Source organism: Saccopteryx bilineata, chromosome 3 (assembly GCF_036850765.1).
Source record: "Saccopteryx bilineata isolate mSacBil1 chromosome 3, mSacBil1_pri_phased_curated, whole genome shotgun sequence".
Lineage (NCBI taxonomy): Eukaryota > Metazoa > Chordata > Mammalia > Chiroptera > Emballonuridae > Saccopteryx > Saccopteryx bilineata.
In genome coordinates this window covers 191920732-191935567 of record NC_089492.1, presented here as the reverse complement: position 1 = coordinate 191935567, position 14836 = coordinate 191920732, and the positions used below count along the sequence as shown (strand labels likewise).

General features: G+C 34.5%; 1 protein-coding gene across 2 annotated transcripts in view; it reads left to right on the top strand.

Annotated features, from left to right (window-relative positions):
* Positions 1–11146, top strand: part of BLOC1S5 (biogenesis of lysosomal organelles complex 1 subunit 5) — a 63996-nt gene extending 52850 nt beyond the window's left edge. Inside the window, exon 5 of one of the 2 annotated variants that reach the window (XM_066268459.1) lies at positions 10517–11146. In XM_066268459.1, the coding sequence (XP_066124556.1) occupies positions 10517–10696 (180 nt within the window). In that variant the 3' untranslated portion in view covers positions 10697–11146. The remainder of the gene's footprint in view (positions 1–10516) is intronic. The other variant, XM_066268460.1, reaches the window with a different exon arrangement.
* Positions 11147–14836: the final 3690 nt, after the last annotated feature.

Here is a 14836-nt window from a genome sequence, read left to right as displayed (position 1 = left end):
GCCATGGAGCCATCCTGAGCGCCCCGGCCACCTTTGCTCCAATGGAGCCTTGGCTGTGGGAGGGGAAGAGAGAGACAGAGAGGAAGGAGAGGGGAGGGGTGGAGAAGCAGATGGGCGCTTCTCCTGTGTGCCCTGGCCGGGAATCGAACCCGGGACTCCCACACGCCAGGCCGACGCTCTACCACTGTGCCAACCGGCCAGGACCCTGGTGTTGAGTTTTAGAAATTCTTTATAAATTTTGGTTATTAACCCCTTATCAGACATATCAGTGAATATGTTCTCCTATAGAGTGAGTTGTTTTATTTTGTTAAAGCTTTGTTATACAAAAGCTTTTTAGTGTGGTATAGTCCCATTTCTTTATTTTGTCCTTTATTTCCCTTGCCTGAGAAGACATATTGACAAAAATATTGCTTTGAGAGATGTCTGAGTTTACTGCATATGTTTTCTTATAGGATTCACAACTACATTTAAGTTTTTATCTATTTTTGAGTTTATTTTTGTGAATGATGTAAGTTGGTGGTCTGGTTTCTTTTTTTTTGCATGTACCTGTCCAATTTTCCCAGCACCATTTATTAAAGAGATTGTTCTTACTCTATTGTATACTCTTTTGTCAAATATTAATTGACCATAAAGGTGTGGATTTATATCTAGGTTCTCTGTTCTGTTCCATTGATCTGTATACCTGTTCCTATGCCAGTACCAAGCTGTTTTAAGTACAATGGCCTTGCAGTATAACTTGATCTTAGCAAGTGTGATGCCTCCCTCTTTGTCTTCATTTTCAAGATTGCTGAGGCTATTCAGGTTTTTTTGTTGTTTTGTTTTGGTTTTTTTGGTTCCATATAAATTTCTTGGAATATTTGTTCTAAATCTGTGAAATATGCCATTGGTATTTTAACTGCATTGAATCTATAGACTGCTTTGGGTAGTATGGACAATTAAATGATATTAATTCTTCCTATCCATGAACACAGTATATGCTTCTATTTGTGTTATACGTTCCTTGATTTCTTTTTTCAATGTCTCATATTTTTCAGAATACAAGTCTTTTATCTACTTGATTAAACTTATTCCTACTTTGTTGTTGTTGTTGCAATACTAAATGAGACTGTTTCCTTAATTTCTATTGGTATATAAAAATACCACTGTTTTCTGAATATTTTATATCTTGCCACTTTGCCAAATTCATTTATCAGGTCTAGTAGTTTTTGGCAGAGACATTAGGGTTTTCTATATTCAGTGTCATGTCATCAGCAAATAATGAGTTTTATTTCTTTTCCAATTTGGATGCCTTTTATTTCTCCTCTTGTCTGATTGCTGTGGCTAGGACTTCCATTACTATGTTGAATAAGAGTGGTGAGAGGGGACACCTCTGTCTTGTTCCTGATCTTAAGGGGATTGCATTTAACTTTTGCCCATTGAGTATGATGTTGCTGTGGGTTTGTCGTACATGACCTTTATCATGTTGAGGAATGTTCCCTGTATTCCCAGTTTGCTGAAAATTTTGATGATAAATGAATGCTGGATTTTATCAAATGCTTTTTCTGCATCAGTTGATACGATCATGTGGTTTTTATCCTTCATTTTGTTTATATGTTGAATCATGTTTATTGATTTGCAAATATTGTACCAGTCTTGCCTTCCCAGAATAAATCCCACTTCATCGTGGTGTATGATCTTTTTCATGTATTGCTGGATCCAGTTTGCAAATATTTTGTTGGGAATTTTACCATCTGTGTTCATGAGGGATATTGGCTATACTTCTCTTTCTTTGTAATGTCTTTACATGGCTTTGGAATTAGAGTAATACATGCCTCATAAAATGAGTTTGGAAGTCATTCCTTCTCTTGAATTTTTCAGAATAGCTTGAGAAGGATAGATGTTAGTTCTTCTTTGAGTGCTTGGTACAATTCACTTGTGAAGCCATCCAGTCTAGAATTTTTGTTTGCTGGGAGTTTTTTGATAACTGTCACAATTTCATTTATGTCAATGGTCTGCTCAGGTTTTCTGATTTTACCAATCTTAATTTTGGAAGATTGTTTCTAGGAATTTATCCATTTTGCTCAGGTTGTCCAATTTTTTGGCATATAGTTCTTCATAATAACTTCTTAGAATCCTTTGTATTTCTGTGGTCCTCTTTATTTTAGAGAGAGAGAGAGAGAAAGGCAGGGGGAGAGAGACAGGAACGTCGAGCTGCTCCTGTATGTGCCCTGACTGAGGAATTGAACCGGCACCTCCATGCTCTGGGATGATGCTACAGCTAACCTAACTGTCCAACCAGGGCTTTTTTTTTTTTTTTTTTTTTTTAAAGCGGGGAGGACAAAGGGAAGTATTCATTTGTTTTGTTGTTCCTCTTAGTTGTGCATTCATTGGTTGCTTCCCATTTGTGCCTTGACCCAAGATCAAACCCACAACTTTGTTGTTTCTGGACGTCGCTCTTAACCAACTGAGCTAACCAGCCAGGTCCGCTCCTAAAAGTTTTATAGTTTTTGTCTTACATTTATGTCTTTGATCCATTTTGGGATGATTTTTGCATATTATACAAGGTAAGAGTTCAGTTTCTGTTTTTTTGCATGTGGATATCTAGTTTTCCCAGAACTATTTGTTGAAAATATTGTCCTTTCCCTATTGAATGGTCTTGGCACCTTATCAAAATTCATTTGACCATGTATTTAAGGATTTATTTCTGAACTCTCTGTTCTCTCTATTCTATTCCATTGGTCTATATGTTGTTCTTTATGTAAGTATCACACACTTTTTTGATTATAGTAGTTTTGTAATTAGGAAATGTTAAATTAAAATTATCTACTGGAAATTAGGAAATGTGGTTTTTCTTTTTAATGTAGGTTTTATTATTAATTAGATATGATGAGACCAACAGGTTGGAGATGATTGCCATAGAAAGATCATTTGTTACCCGTAGTTCCCAATAGGAGGGGACACACCATGCACACAGAACCATGAGGAAAGCATGAGGGTTTGTCAGGCAGAGTGAAAGAGGGGAAACATGGGTAAGAGCTTTTATTTTGGTGTCCATAGGAACTAATGTGAGACAGGGTAATCAGGGTTAGTATTACCTAATTTGAATGATTTCACTAAGCTTTGGAGCATAGGGACTGTAAGTCTGGTGCCTACCCTAGGTGATTAGTGGCCCAGAATACACAAGCCCAATAAAGACTGTAGTTAGGGTATGGATTTCGGATTGGTTGGCTTGCATATAAAGGGTGCACTCACAGGGGAGTTGTTTACCATTTCCAGGAATAGGCTAACTCTGGGAGGGGCAGTCTCTCCAGGGTCAGCAAGGCCCCAGATGTAGAACGCATGGTTAATTTGTATGACAAATCCAACTTTGTTCTTCTTTTTCAAGATTGTTTTTGATCTGACTTCTTGATGTCACTTAAAATTCTTCTGTTTCTGCAAAAAAAAAATCATTGGAATTTTAATAAGGATTTAATCAAATCTGTAGATCACTTTGGATAGTATTGACATCTTAACAAAAATAAATCTTTCAGTCCATGAAAATGAGCTGTATTTCCATTGATTTGTGTCTTTAATTTCTTCCAACATTTTATAGGTTTAAGTATATGTCTTTACCTCCTTGATTAAATTTATTTGTAAATATTTTATTTTTTAATGCTATTGTAAACAGAATTGTTTTCTTAATTTCCTGTTATGGTTGTTCTTTGTTAGTGTATAGAAATGCAACTAATTTTTGAGTGTTGATTTTGTATCCTAAAAATTTGCTCAGTATGTTTATTATTTCAAGTAGTGTTTTGTGGAATCTTACAGGTTTTAGATATACAGATCATGTTGTCTGTGAGTGCAGATAATTTTACTTCTTTCTTTCCATTTTGCATGCCTTTCTCTTTCTTGCCTAATAGCTCGGGCGTGGGCTTCCAATACTATGTGGGATCGAAGATGTAAGAGCAAACTCCTTGTCTTGTTCCTGATATTGGAGGGAAAGCTTTCAGTTTTCAATATCAAATATGTTAGCTGTGAGTTTTTCACATACTGCCTTTATTGTGTTGAGATAGTTTCCTACTGTTACTAGTTTGTGGATTGTTTTTATCACATAAGGGTATTGAATTTAGGCAAATGTGTTCTGGCATCAATCGAGATGATTATTGTATTTTTCGCTCCATAAGACGAACCTGACCATAAGATGCACTTAGGGTTTTAAGGAGGAAGATAAGAAAAAAAATATTCTGAACCAAATAGTGTGTTAAAATATTTAATAAAATATACTGCAGTAATATTTCAACAATGTAAACTCAACAGCAGTATTAACAACCATTAACACTGTTATTAACAAATGAGAAGAGACTTTAATGTTCAAATACTCTTCCAGTTGTCCAGGAACCTGCAGCAGCTAAAAAAAAAATGAGCATTCACTCCATAAGACTTGGGCATTTTTCCCTCCACTTTTGGGGGGGAAAAGTGCATCTTATGGAGCGAAAAATACGGTATGTGTTTTTTCCTTCATTCTGTTGATGTGATGTGTTTGGTCAGTTGATTCTCATATGTTGAACTATCTGTGCTTTCCAGGAACAAATCCCACTTCATTATGGTGTATAATCCTTTACTATGTTGTTGAATTCAGTTTGCTAGTCTTATGTTGAGGATTTTTGTATCAATTGGTATTAGCACAGAACTGCCTCATAAAATGCAGTAAGACTTTTGTTACTTTTAAAGTTTTTTGGAATAAGTTGAAAGGATTAGAGGATTAATGCTAATTCTGTAAATGTTTGGTAGTATTCACAAATAAAGTCATCTGGTTCTTGTGTGACCTGATTTTTAATACCGCATGCTTCTTCTACCAAGCGCTAGAAGAAATAAAGAAAAACTACACCAAAGTTAGTAGTACTATTGTTTTTAGTCCCACATATTAATTTCTAATTGGTTCACATTGTGTATATGTGTGATTTAAAAAAAAAACAAAAACAAACTCTTAATTACTTTTGAAATTGGAATGTGAAATATTTAATAGTTTTTCCCATTTTACAAACATTTCCAGTCACGAGAGACTCATAATATTTGGTTTAAACATTACATAGCAAAAAAAGAGCAAAAACTGGATTTTACTCTTGATTCTACCCCTTTCTCACTGTTTGACCATGGAAAGATGTCTATAAAGGTATTGTACCTATCATATTTGACATCTAGAATAGATCATTTTTAAATCTCTCCCAGACAAGATTATTTTAATAATTATCTTGATGTTAAAGAATAATAATGAGAAAAATAATGAAGATAGTATTTTTAAACAATGTACATAATCATACCAGTAAAATATTTAAAAATTTAAAAAGTACTATATACCGAAAGGAAAAAGAGATTATTTTAAGAGATTAACCTTAATCATTAATACAGTTTTTGATAAAAAAATGAAAAAACATACCGAGATACATATTGGTCTGTTGTAATGATAATAATAATATTATAGTTTGCTTTTGATTCTTATGCAGATTTATTAATGATTTTATCAAATTTGATCTTAGCATATTCAGCTTGATCTTAGCAAGTCAGCTTTATCTATCTTGACCCATAGTTGATTGACAATACTTTTTATGCCCTGGCCAGTTGGTTCAGTGGCAGAGCATTGGCCCGGCATGTGGATATCCCGGGTTCGATTCCTGGCCAGGGCACACAGGAGAAGCACCCATCTGCTTCTTCTCCCTCTCCCCCGGCTCCTTTCTCTCAGTCTCTCTCTCCCACTTTTGCAGCCAAGGCTTCATTGGAGTACAGTTGGCCTGGGCGCTGAGGATGGCTCCAGTTGCAATGGACAATGCCCCAGATGGTCAGAGCATCACTCTCTAGTTAGTGGACATACCGGGTGGATCCTGGTCGGGCACATGCGAGAGTTTTGTCTCTCTGCCTCCCAGTTTCTCACTTCAGAAAAAATACAAAAAAAAATTAAAAATACTTTTTATTATAAATTTGTAAAAGTTCTTTTAGATGAAGCAACAGGCACATGGTTGGGGAAAATTTTAAACATAGGAATAACTCCAGAAGAGATTCATAAAAATCACATTTTATAATAAATTCTAGAAACCACAATACTGTCTTTGTTTCTTGGAAAACTATTCTAGTGGGTCCCAGTGTCCCCACAGTATAAAAAATTTAAATACAAAGAAAAACATATACAAATTTATGTATGAAAAAAATGGTAATGTAGAATGATAGATTTGGACTAATTTGCATTTTATTTCAGCAGTCACTTTACTGTCATTGTTTAAATGCAAGAATATTCAATTACCCAGAAGTTGGAGGGGCTGAACATACAAAGAAAGCTGAAATGATTTGGGGCTACTGGGGATTTACTGTTGAAATGAACATGTGTAGCTGACTTCGCCTTTGTCCAGGACTGGCTGTGTAACTGAGGGTCCTCTAAATTAACTCCAGTGTGGAATACAAAGTTTAGTAAACATTAAACAATTTGTAACATATATTGTTAAAATTCAGTAGTAACCTCAGCAACTGTTTAAAACCAGAGAAAGATTTCTGGTTTAGGAATATGTTATCATGGACATTACTCAGTATTGCCAGCACCTGGTGGTAATAAAAAGCAGTCTTTCAAGGCCCTGGCCGGTTGGCTCAGTGGTAGAGTATCGGCCTGGCGTGCAGGGGTCCTGGGTTCGATTCCCAGCCAGGGCACACAGGAGAAGCGCTCATCTGCTTCTCCACCCCTCCCCCTCTCCTTCCTCTCTGTCTCTCTCTTCCCCTCCCGCAGCTGAGGCTCCATTGGAGCGGAGATGGCCTGGGCGCTGGGGATGGCTCCTTGGCCTCTGCTCCAGGCGCTAGAGTGGCTCTGGTCGCAACAGAGCGACGCCTTGGAGGGGCAGAGCATCACCCCTGGTGGGCAGAGCGTTGCCCCTGGTGGGCGTGCTGGGTGGATCCCGGTCGGACGCATGCGGGAGTCTGTCTGACTGTGTCTCCCCATTTCCAGCTTCAGAAAAATACAAAAAACAAAACAAAACAAAAAAAAAACAGTCTTTCAGTTGTTTGCATGATTGATTTAAATTCTGTACAGACAATGCATCCCTGATTGCTTGCTCAGGGCAGAGCTCTCCCATCTCCCATTTTCCTACTGTTGGTATGCCACTTGTACTGATTGTGACATTATTGAAAAAAGAAAACGGCAGATCATGTGTAATATGACTTCATTTTTATATTGGTAAAGAAACATGTTTGTGTAAACATAGGAAAAAATCTGTGGTTATCCATCAAACTATTAATACTAGAAAGTAAGGTAATACTTGGAAAGGATTTGGTGTGTATGTGGGAAGGGGGACTATCACTTTGTATTAGACTTGTATGAATCTGATGGAATATAATTATGGCAACATCTTATAGCAAAATAATAAATAGTGGAATCAGCAAAGGGGATGGAAAAGGGAAACTATTACTTTTATTTGAGTTGTTTCTACTGTTTGAGTTATTGCAAGGATCTATTGCTAAAATCAAATTACTAAATATAAAAATCAAACAGCTTAAATTGGAGAGGATATGTGCCTTCCAGATTCTTTGTTTATAATCTTGTATACTACTTATAATAATAATAATGAGCTTTTATTAAGAACCATGGGCACTGAGCTAGGAACTTGACATGAACATAATTTATAAATATAAAATATTATTTTCCTAATTTTAAAGTTAAAGAAACTTTAACCTGCTCAAGGTCATACAACTGGTAATAAGTGAAGTAGAATTTGAAGCATGGTTTATATGCCTCCCAAATCTTCATTTTTCTTCATTGAGCTGTACTGGATAATGTGCTCTGTGAGGGGATGGAGCCAGGGCTGTTACCTTGTGGTCCAAATCACAGGGTCAGCTGAGCCAATTATACTGTGTCCATTAAAAAGAGAAGAATACTCAGCCCTGGCCGGTTGGGTCAACGGTAGAGCATCAGCCCAGCATGTAGAAGTCCTGGGTTCGATTCCTGGCCAGGGCACACAGGAGAAGCACCCATCTACTTCTCCACCCTTCTTCTCTCTATCTCTCTATCTCTCTCTTTCCCTCCCACAGCCAAGACTCCATGGAGCAAAGTTATCCTGGGCACTAAGGACGGCTCCATGGCCTCTGCCTCAGACACTAGAATGGCTCCAGTTGCAAAAGAGCAATGCCCCAGATGGGCAGATCATCGCCCCCTGGTGGGCATGCCAGGTGGATCCCAGTCAAGAGCATGCGGGAGTCTGTCTGCTGCCCCCACTTCTCACTTCGGAAAAATAAAAATAAAAATTTTAAAAAGAGAAGAATATTCTGTTACACATCTGATCTTGGATGTTAATATTCTTTATTAAACATTAACTTACAGCTAAAGCAAAATACCATTTTGAGAGAGTTTATTTGTATTTTTCTTTTAAGTCTGATGGCTTTTCTCTTAGAATATAATAGTTTTTGCAAAAGTTTCATGGAAAGAGTTTAATGAACTTCTCATGTTTTATTCATCTTTTGGAGAATTACAATCAGTGAGTCTAAAAAGTTAAAAAGTAATTTTTTTTTTATTTTTGCTTAACCTTCTTCCCAAATTTATTGGATCTGCAAATGCCTCGTTAACCCTCTCTCCTCAAACTTAAGACCCTCAACCTCTTTTCACTAGAACAGCTTCTGTACTAGGGAACTTTGTTCAGATAGGATAGATAGAAAAAGCTCTTGCAATAGACTTTTTCCCCCCATTTGGTCTATTGAAAGACTTTTATCAACCTACATAAAACTTGCTTCTCAAAGATCTGATTTGCATTTTGTGATAGAAAATGCACAGGTTTTAGAAAAACTTAAAGTTGAATCTGCAACTTTATAGCTGAGTCACCTTGGAGAGGTAAGTTTAGTGTCCTTACACCTTCATTTCTTCATCTGTAAGATGAGAATAATGTCGTCTTATAAGAGGGGTTATTAGAAGTAGATAAGATACAAAACAACTCACAGAATAGACATTTTATAGTTTCTTTTAGAGAGCAATGGCTTATCTAGCTCTTCATCCTGCTTCTCATCATGTCCCAGATAAGAGAGAAGCAGAGCAGCAAGCACATTTGAGACCACGTGAAAACCCAATTGTTGTTTTCTCCTAGTAGCTATATTCCAGCACCTGAATTACCGGTATAGAAGTACACCAGGGGTCATGTTTACATTAGAGTGCTGGATGGAATTAGTAATGACTTCAGGTGCTTTGTACGTTTTCATGGTTTGCATCTATCACATTTTGCTTGTTTAATAGAACTTGTATCAAAATTTACCATCTAATGACATGTACATAGAATATTTGAGGTAGAGATATAAAGTTACTTTTCGAAAGAAACTCAAGGAAACAGAGATGAGATTTGTGGTTGCCATAGGAGAAGGATGGGAGTAGGGAAATTGGATAAATGTGGTCAAAAAATACAAAGTTCCATTTATAAAATAAATTCTGAGGATGTAATATACAACATGATGATTTTAGATGACTATTATATTGTGTATTTGTAAGTTTTTAAGAGAATGCATCTCAGAAATTTTCATTGTAAGAAAATTGTTACTATGTGTGGTGATGGATATTAACTAAACTTTCTGTGGTAATTTCTTTACAATATATACATGTTTAAAATCACTATTTGTACAGCTAAAACTAATGTAGTGTTATATATTAATTATATAAATAAAGAACTAAATAAGATAAAAGCAGCAATGATTTGTTACACAACAACAGATAATAGCTAATACAATTAATTACTGTCAATCTCCTGATTGTTTTAGGCACTTTAACACAATATCATATTGTCATTTAATGTTACTATTAATAAAATTTTTATTCATTCATAAAAAAAAAGTTACTTTTCATACTCTCTTTTTCTATTTAACTTATTGTACCTATTCAAAGATAAACTGAAAGTTTACTAAATATATACCTTTTTTAATTACATATTTTTTGTCCTTATTGCTCTGGTTCTCCAAAGAAAAAAAATTTTACCCTCATATAGAAATATTAAGGAGCATCTCAAGAAGATCTTAGATATTTGACAACAGATGCTTTTGGTGTTTGTTTACTTAAGGAATAAAACTGAACCAGAAGATATTTCTTGAGTTCTCTTCCAGTGATTAATCATATATGATTCTTTTTAATGCATCTAAAAATATTTTATGTAAGACATGCATTTTAATTTCTTATAATAACCATTTTTGGCATATGTTTTTTAAACTTGATTTAAAACTTATATGCAGTTAAATTTGTGGAAAAATAGAGGTGTGAAAATTTACTTGAATTGTGTGTGATTTTGTCATTTAACAGTAGAGGCATTTTTGGAATTTCAGAAATGTGAATCTCCATGTTCAGTTATAATAAGTATATAACTTACTATATACTTAGGTATTTCTGATATGTCATGTTCTTGTCGGACATTAAAACTATAATGCAGTTTTCTTGTGACTTTCAAGCTGATTGCTATAGTAACCAAATATCAACAGGTAAAGTTTTGTTTGTCTCTTCTGCATAGAAAAAATAATTGTCTGGAAAACATCATGTGACTTTCAAATTTTCTTTTCTCAGATTCATAATGACCATTTAATAGCTAGTGAAAACCAGCATATAACCCAGTGGGAAGAGTTCATGAAAGAACAAGACAGCAAACAGGCTGACGTGGACGAAGAGCACAGAAAAGCTATGGAGAGGCTTAGAGAACAGTATGCTGAGATGGAAAAGGACTTGGCAAAGTTTTCAACCTTTTAAGGACTTGAACCATACTAATAACAAACTAATGAGATAACACTGATTTCCCCCAAAGAGCTATTTCCACCAAACCATTTAGCCTTTGCTTCAGGCTTAGCAATATATTCAATATCACTCATATCAGAAAAAAGAAACTTCTACTGTAGTCTTAATTAAAGGTTTCATGGATAAAGAGTGCTTCATCTTTCCAGTTTAAGTGCCCTTATAAGATTATTTGAATGGACAGGAGTAGGAGAAAAAGCAGGGTAAGATTACTTTGTTTTGAGAGGGCCAGGGAGAGAGAGAGACAGGAACATCGAGCTGCTCCTGTATGTGCCCTGACTGAGGAATCAAACCATCAACCTCTGCGCTTTGGGACAACGCTCCAACCAACTGAGCTATCCAGCCAGAGCTATAAATTTACTTTTTGTTAATCAGAATTGGTCTTTTTTATTGATTATCTCAGGTATAGACTTCTTAGAAAAATAATTCATTCTTATACAAGATTAATATACATATTAGTTTATTATTGTGGCTTAGAAAGCAGATAAAATAGCTGCCTGTTTTAGCCTCCTAGGCTATAAGAAAAATGTATACAGTGTTATCCCATGAGTAAGGTAAACAAAAATAACTGTCCTTGGAACAGAGTTCCCATTTGAGAGCTGAGAGTAAAGCGTAGTCCCTTCTGTGGCAAAGATGGCCATGCTGGTGCCTGAACTGCTTGCTGAGACAGGTTCCAGATTTCGCAGTGCAGTATGATGCCCTGTGTTTTACTAATGACAAGACAGACAAGTTTTTTGGCCTTTCAGCACTTAATATTTTCAGCTTTTAAAACATGCTTAGAAGGAAAGGCTTACCCAAAATATACTATAGTTGACTTTTAGCCTTTCCAAGGAGCATAATCTTGCCTGTAGTATTTACCTCATTTTTGTGTGAGCTTTGTGAGACCAATAATGTCTATACATGTTCCAACTGTTTAATGGATAATCAGCAAAATCTGCCAAGGAGTGTCTCTGGAACCGTATCAAAATTCTGGCTCTGCGTATACTGAGAGTATTTGCCCACATGGCAGATGATCCGTGTTAAATATAAATCCTTTTTGTGTTTAATGCCTGTGCTCATAAACAGGTGTACCAACTCTGTCATCACTGTGATCTTTAAAAATCTGCATTTAATAATCGAATTGAGAAACTTAAGTTGATTTTTTATTTGCCATAAATGAAGCAAAATTAAATGCAGTATTTTAAGAAATTTATGGCAAATGTATTTGAGGTATGGGTAAATCTTCCAAATATTTTTTTATTGCCCTTCAATAAAGAAAGGCCCAGAAAGAAAATACCCAGCTCTCTCATGTTATCTCAGTGTTGCTCATACAGAAAAGTGACAATGCTTGCTTGTATAAATTTATGGCTTACTGTCAAAGCTTCATTCTTGGCTGCATGTTGAAAATGTGATTAAAGTTAAAGAGGAGATGAAATAAGTATTTGAGATTTCTTTCAATAACATTGAACTTCTGCCAACTTTCTCTGCCCGCTACTGTGGGCTTGACAAGTTCATCAATCATGCTCTGGTACCTGGACTAAAAAAGAGCACTTGCTGACACTAAGGCATGTTGGAATTTTCTTAATTCTCTTTCAGTGGATGGAATAAAAAAAAAATACTTCCAAAAATATCTCACACATGAAAAGTGAGGGGAACTTTAAGTGAAAATTCCCTTTGTACCAGAGGCAGATTTGGAATGCTATTAATTGCCAACACACCATTGAACAGCTGCTGTTACCAAGAAATCAGGACTGTGTGTGAGCAAGAATGTACTCTTAATTGCTGTTACTCAACTTGTGCAGCAGGGATTTCTGATCGTACTTGTTCATCTCACATGAATAATAAATACTTTACCTTATGAGTTTATATGTATTATATAAGGACCTAAGGGCCTTCTTAAACCAAATGAATAAATGGGCTTTTTACCGTTAAACATCTAAGATACTTTCTTTAGCTATTCAATTTCTAAAAGAGATAACTGGTTTGCCTTCTTTTTAATATTTTATTAGTGAACACTGTCAGTTATATCTCTCAGTTTCCAAATCACTTTCATATGTATTTTATATTTATGAATTAACTTTTTATATAGTCATTATATAATTTGCTACATTTTTGCTGTTAATGCTGTTGAACAGAGATAATATGGGTTCTGTGTAATACAAGATTATTTGTGATAAGTAATGTTTAAGTGCTGTAGAAATACTTTTAAGTTCTAAGTATTTCCTATTTTTTATATTCTTTTTTGACTTGCATATGTGTGGCTGTAATTTTATTACCTAGCATGTAGATTTGTAAATTCTGTTCTTATTGATTTCTGCTTTAATTGGATAGTGGTGAGAGAATAGGTCCATATAAAGTTGATACGGTGAAATTTGTTGAGATTTTTCTTATGACCTAAAATATGGTCAATTTTTGTAAATGTGTGCTTTCTTGAATTGAAAGTCTGCATATTTTCCATTTTTTCAAGTATCTAGTAGGCCAAACTTGTTAATTGTGTTGTTCAAATTTTCTCCATTTTACTGTTGTTTTTCCTTCTATTTGAGATCTCAGATTCTGTGTTAAAATTTTTTATTTTTTAATTTTTCCTTTTAATTCTGTCCATATTTTGTTTTGTATATTTTGGAGCTTTGGTATTAGGTACATATAAATTTAGAATTACCTTTCAAGTTTAGAATTGAGTCTTATATTTATAATCCTGGCATAATGTTTTATTTCATTTTACATTGCTTAAAAACTGTGCTTAAAAAAATATATAGCCCACACCAACTGGTTAGTATTTGTATGGTATATATTTCTTTATCCTTCTGTTGGACCTTCCTGTTGGTATGCCTTGTAAAAGCTTTAAATTTTTTCTTTCTATCTGGTTATCCTTTACCAGAATAGTATAATCAATCTTTATTTATTGAACTTACTAATATACACATATTAGGGTTTATTTATACCATCTTATTGTGATTTTTGTCCCACTTTTTCTGTTTCCTTACTGCTCTTATGGGTTCCTTTTCATTTTGCCTTCCTAGATTGATTAAGTATTGTTCTGTTTGTTTTTTTTTGTTTACTTTTTCTCTACTAGTTTAGAAGATAAAAAAATTTTTTAATCTTTTAGTTCTTACTAAGAAATTTAATTTTTATAGCATGAAAATTTTACTCTCTTTCTAACCATGAGACTTTTGAACAAAGTCTGATTTTTCTCCCCTCAACTTACAGTGCTAGAATTTCTTTTATCTCCATTTAACTCCAAAAATAATTGTGCAGTCAATATTTGTTTAGATTTACGTACAAGTTTACCATTTTATTATCCTTACAAGTTAACTGGGTGATTGACAGGTATTTTTTCTTAATATTTAATATTATTCCAATGTCTTCTTGCTGCCATTGTTGATTCTGAAGTAAGTTGTCAGTGTGATCAGATTAGCTACTCCTTTGTAGCATATCTGTCTTTTCTTTTAGTTATGCTTAGGGTCTTTATCTTATGGATATCTTTTTAGTATCCTCTTCATATTTGGCCTTCTTGAACCTGAGAATTAATGTCTTTCATGAAATCTAAAAATTCTCAACATTTATGTTTTTGAATATTGTACTTCCCCCATTCTATCTTCTCCTTCAGGGAATCAAATTAGACTTATGTTTTACTGCCTCAGTCTGTTCTCCATACCATCATACCTCATGTATTTTCTATCTCTTTGTCTTATGTGTGGCATTCTGTATAATTTCTTTAAATTGTTAGTTCACTAATTCTGTCTTCCCACTGTCACTAACCTATTGAACCTATCGATCAAACTTTTAATTTATTATATATATATATATATATATAATATATATATATATATATATATATATATATATATATATATTATATATATATTTTATTTCCAGAGTGTTGTCTGGTTCTTTCTCAGACTTTCCTGGTCATTTGGGATAGTTCTATTATTCCCTCTTTCTTGTTTCTTTAAATATATTAAATGTACTTTCTTTTTTGGTGGATCTGATTCTACAGTTTATTGTTTGCTGTTTTTTCTGAAACAAGTTTATGGTGATTTGTTTCCCAATGTCATCAGTAATTTTGATTATGAATTCATACTTTTCTTAACTTTATTTTGTGGAATTTCTTGTTTCAAG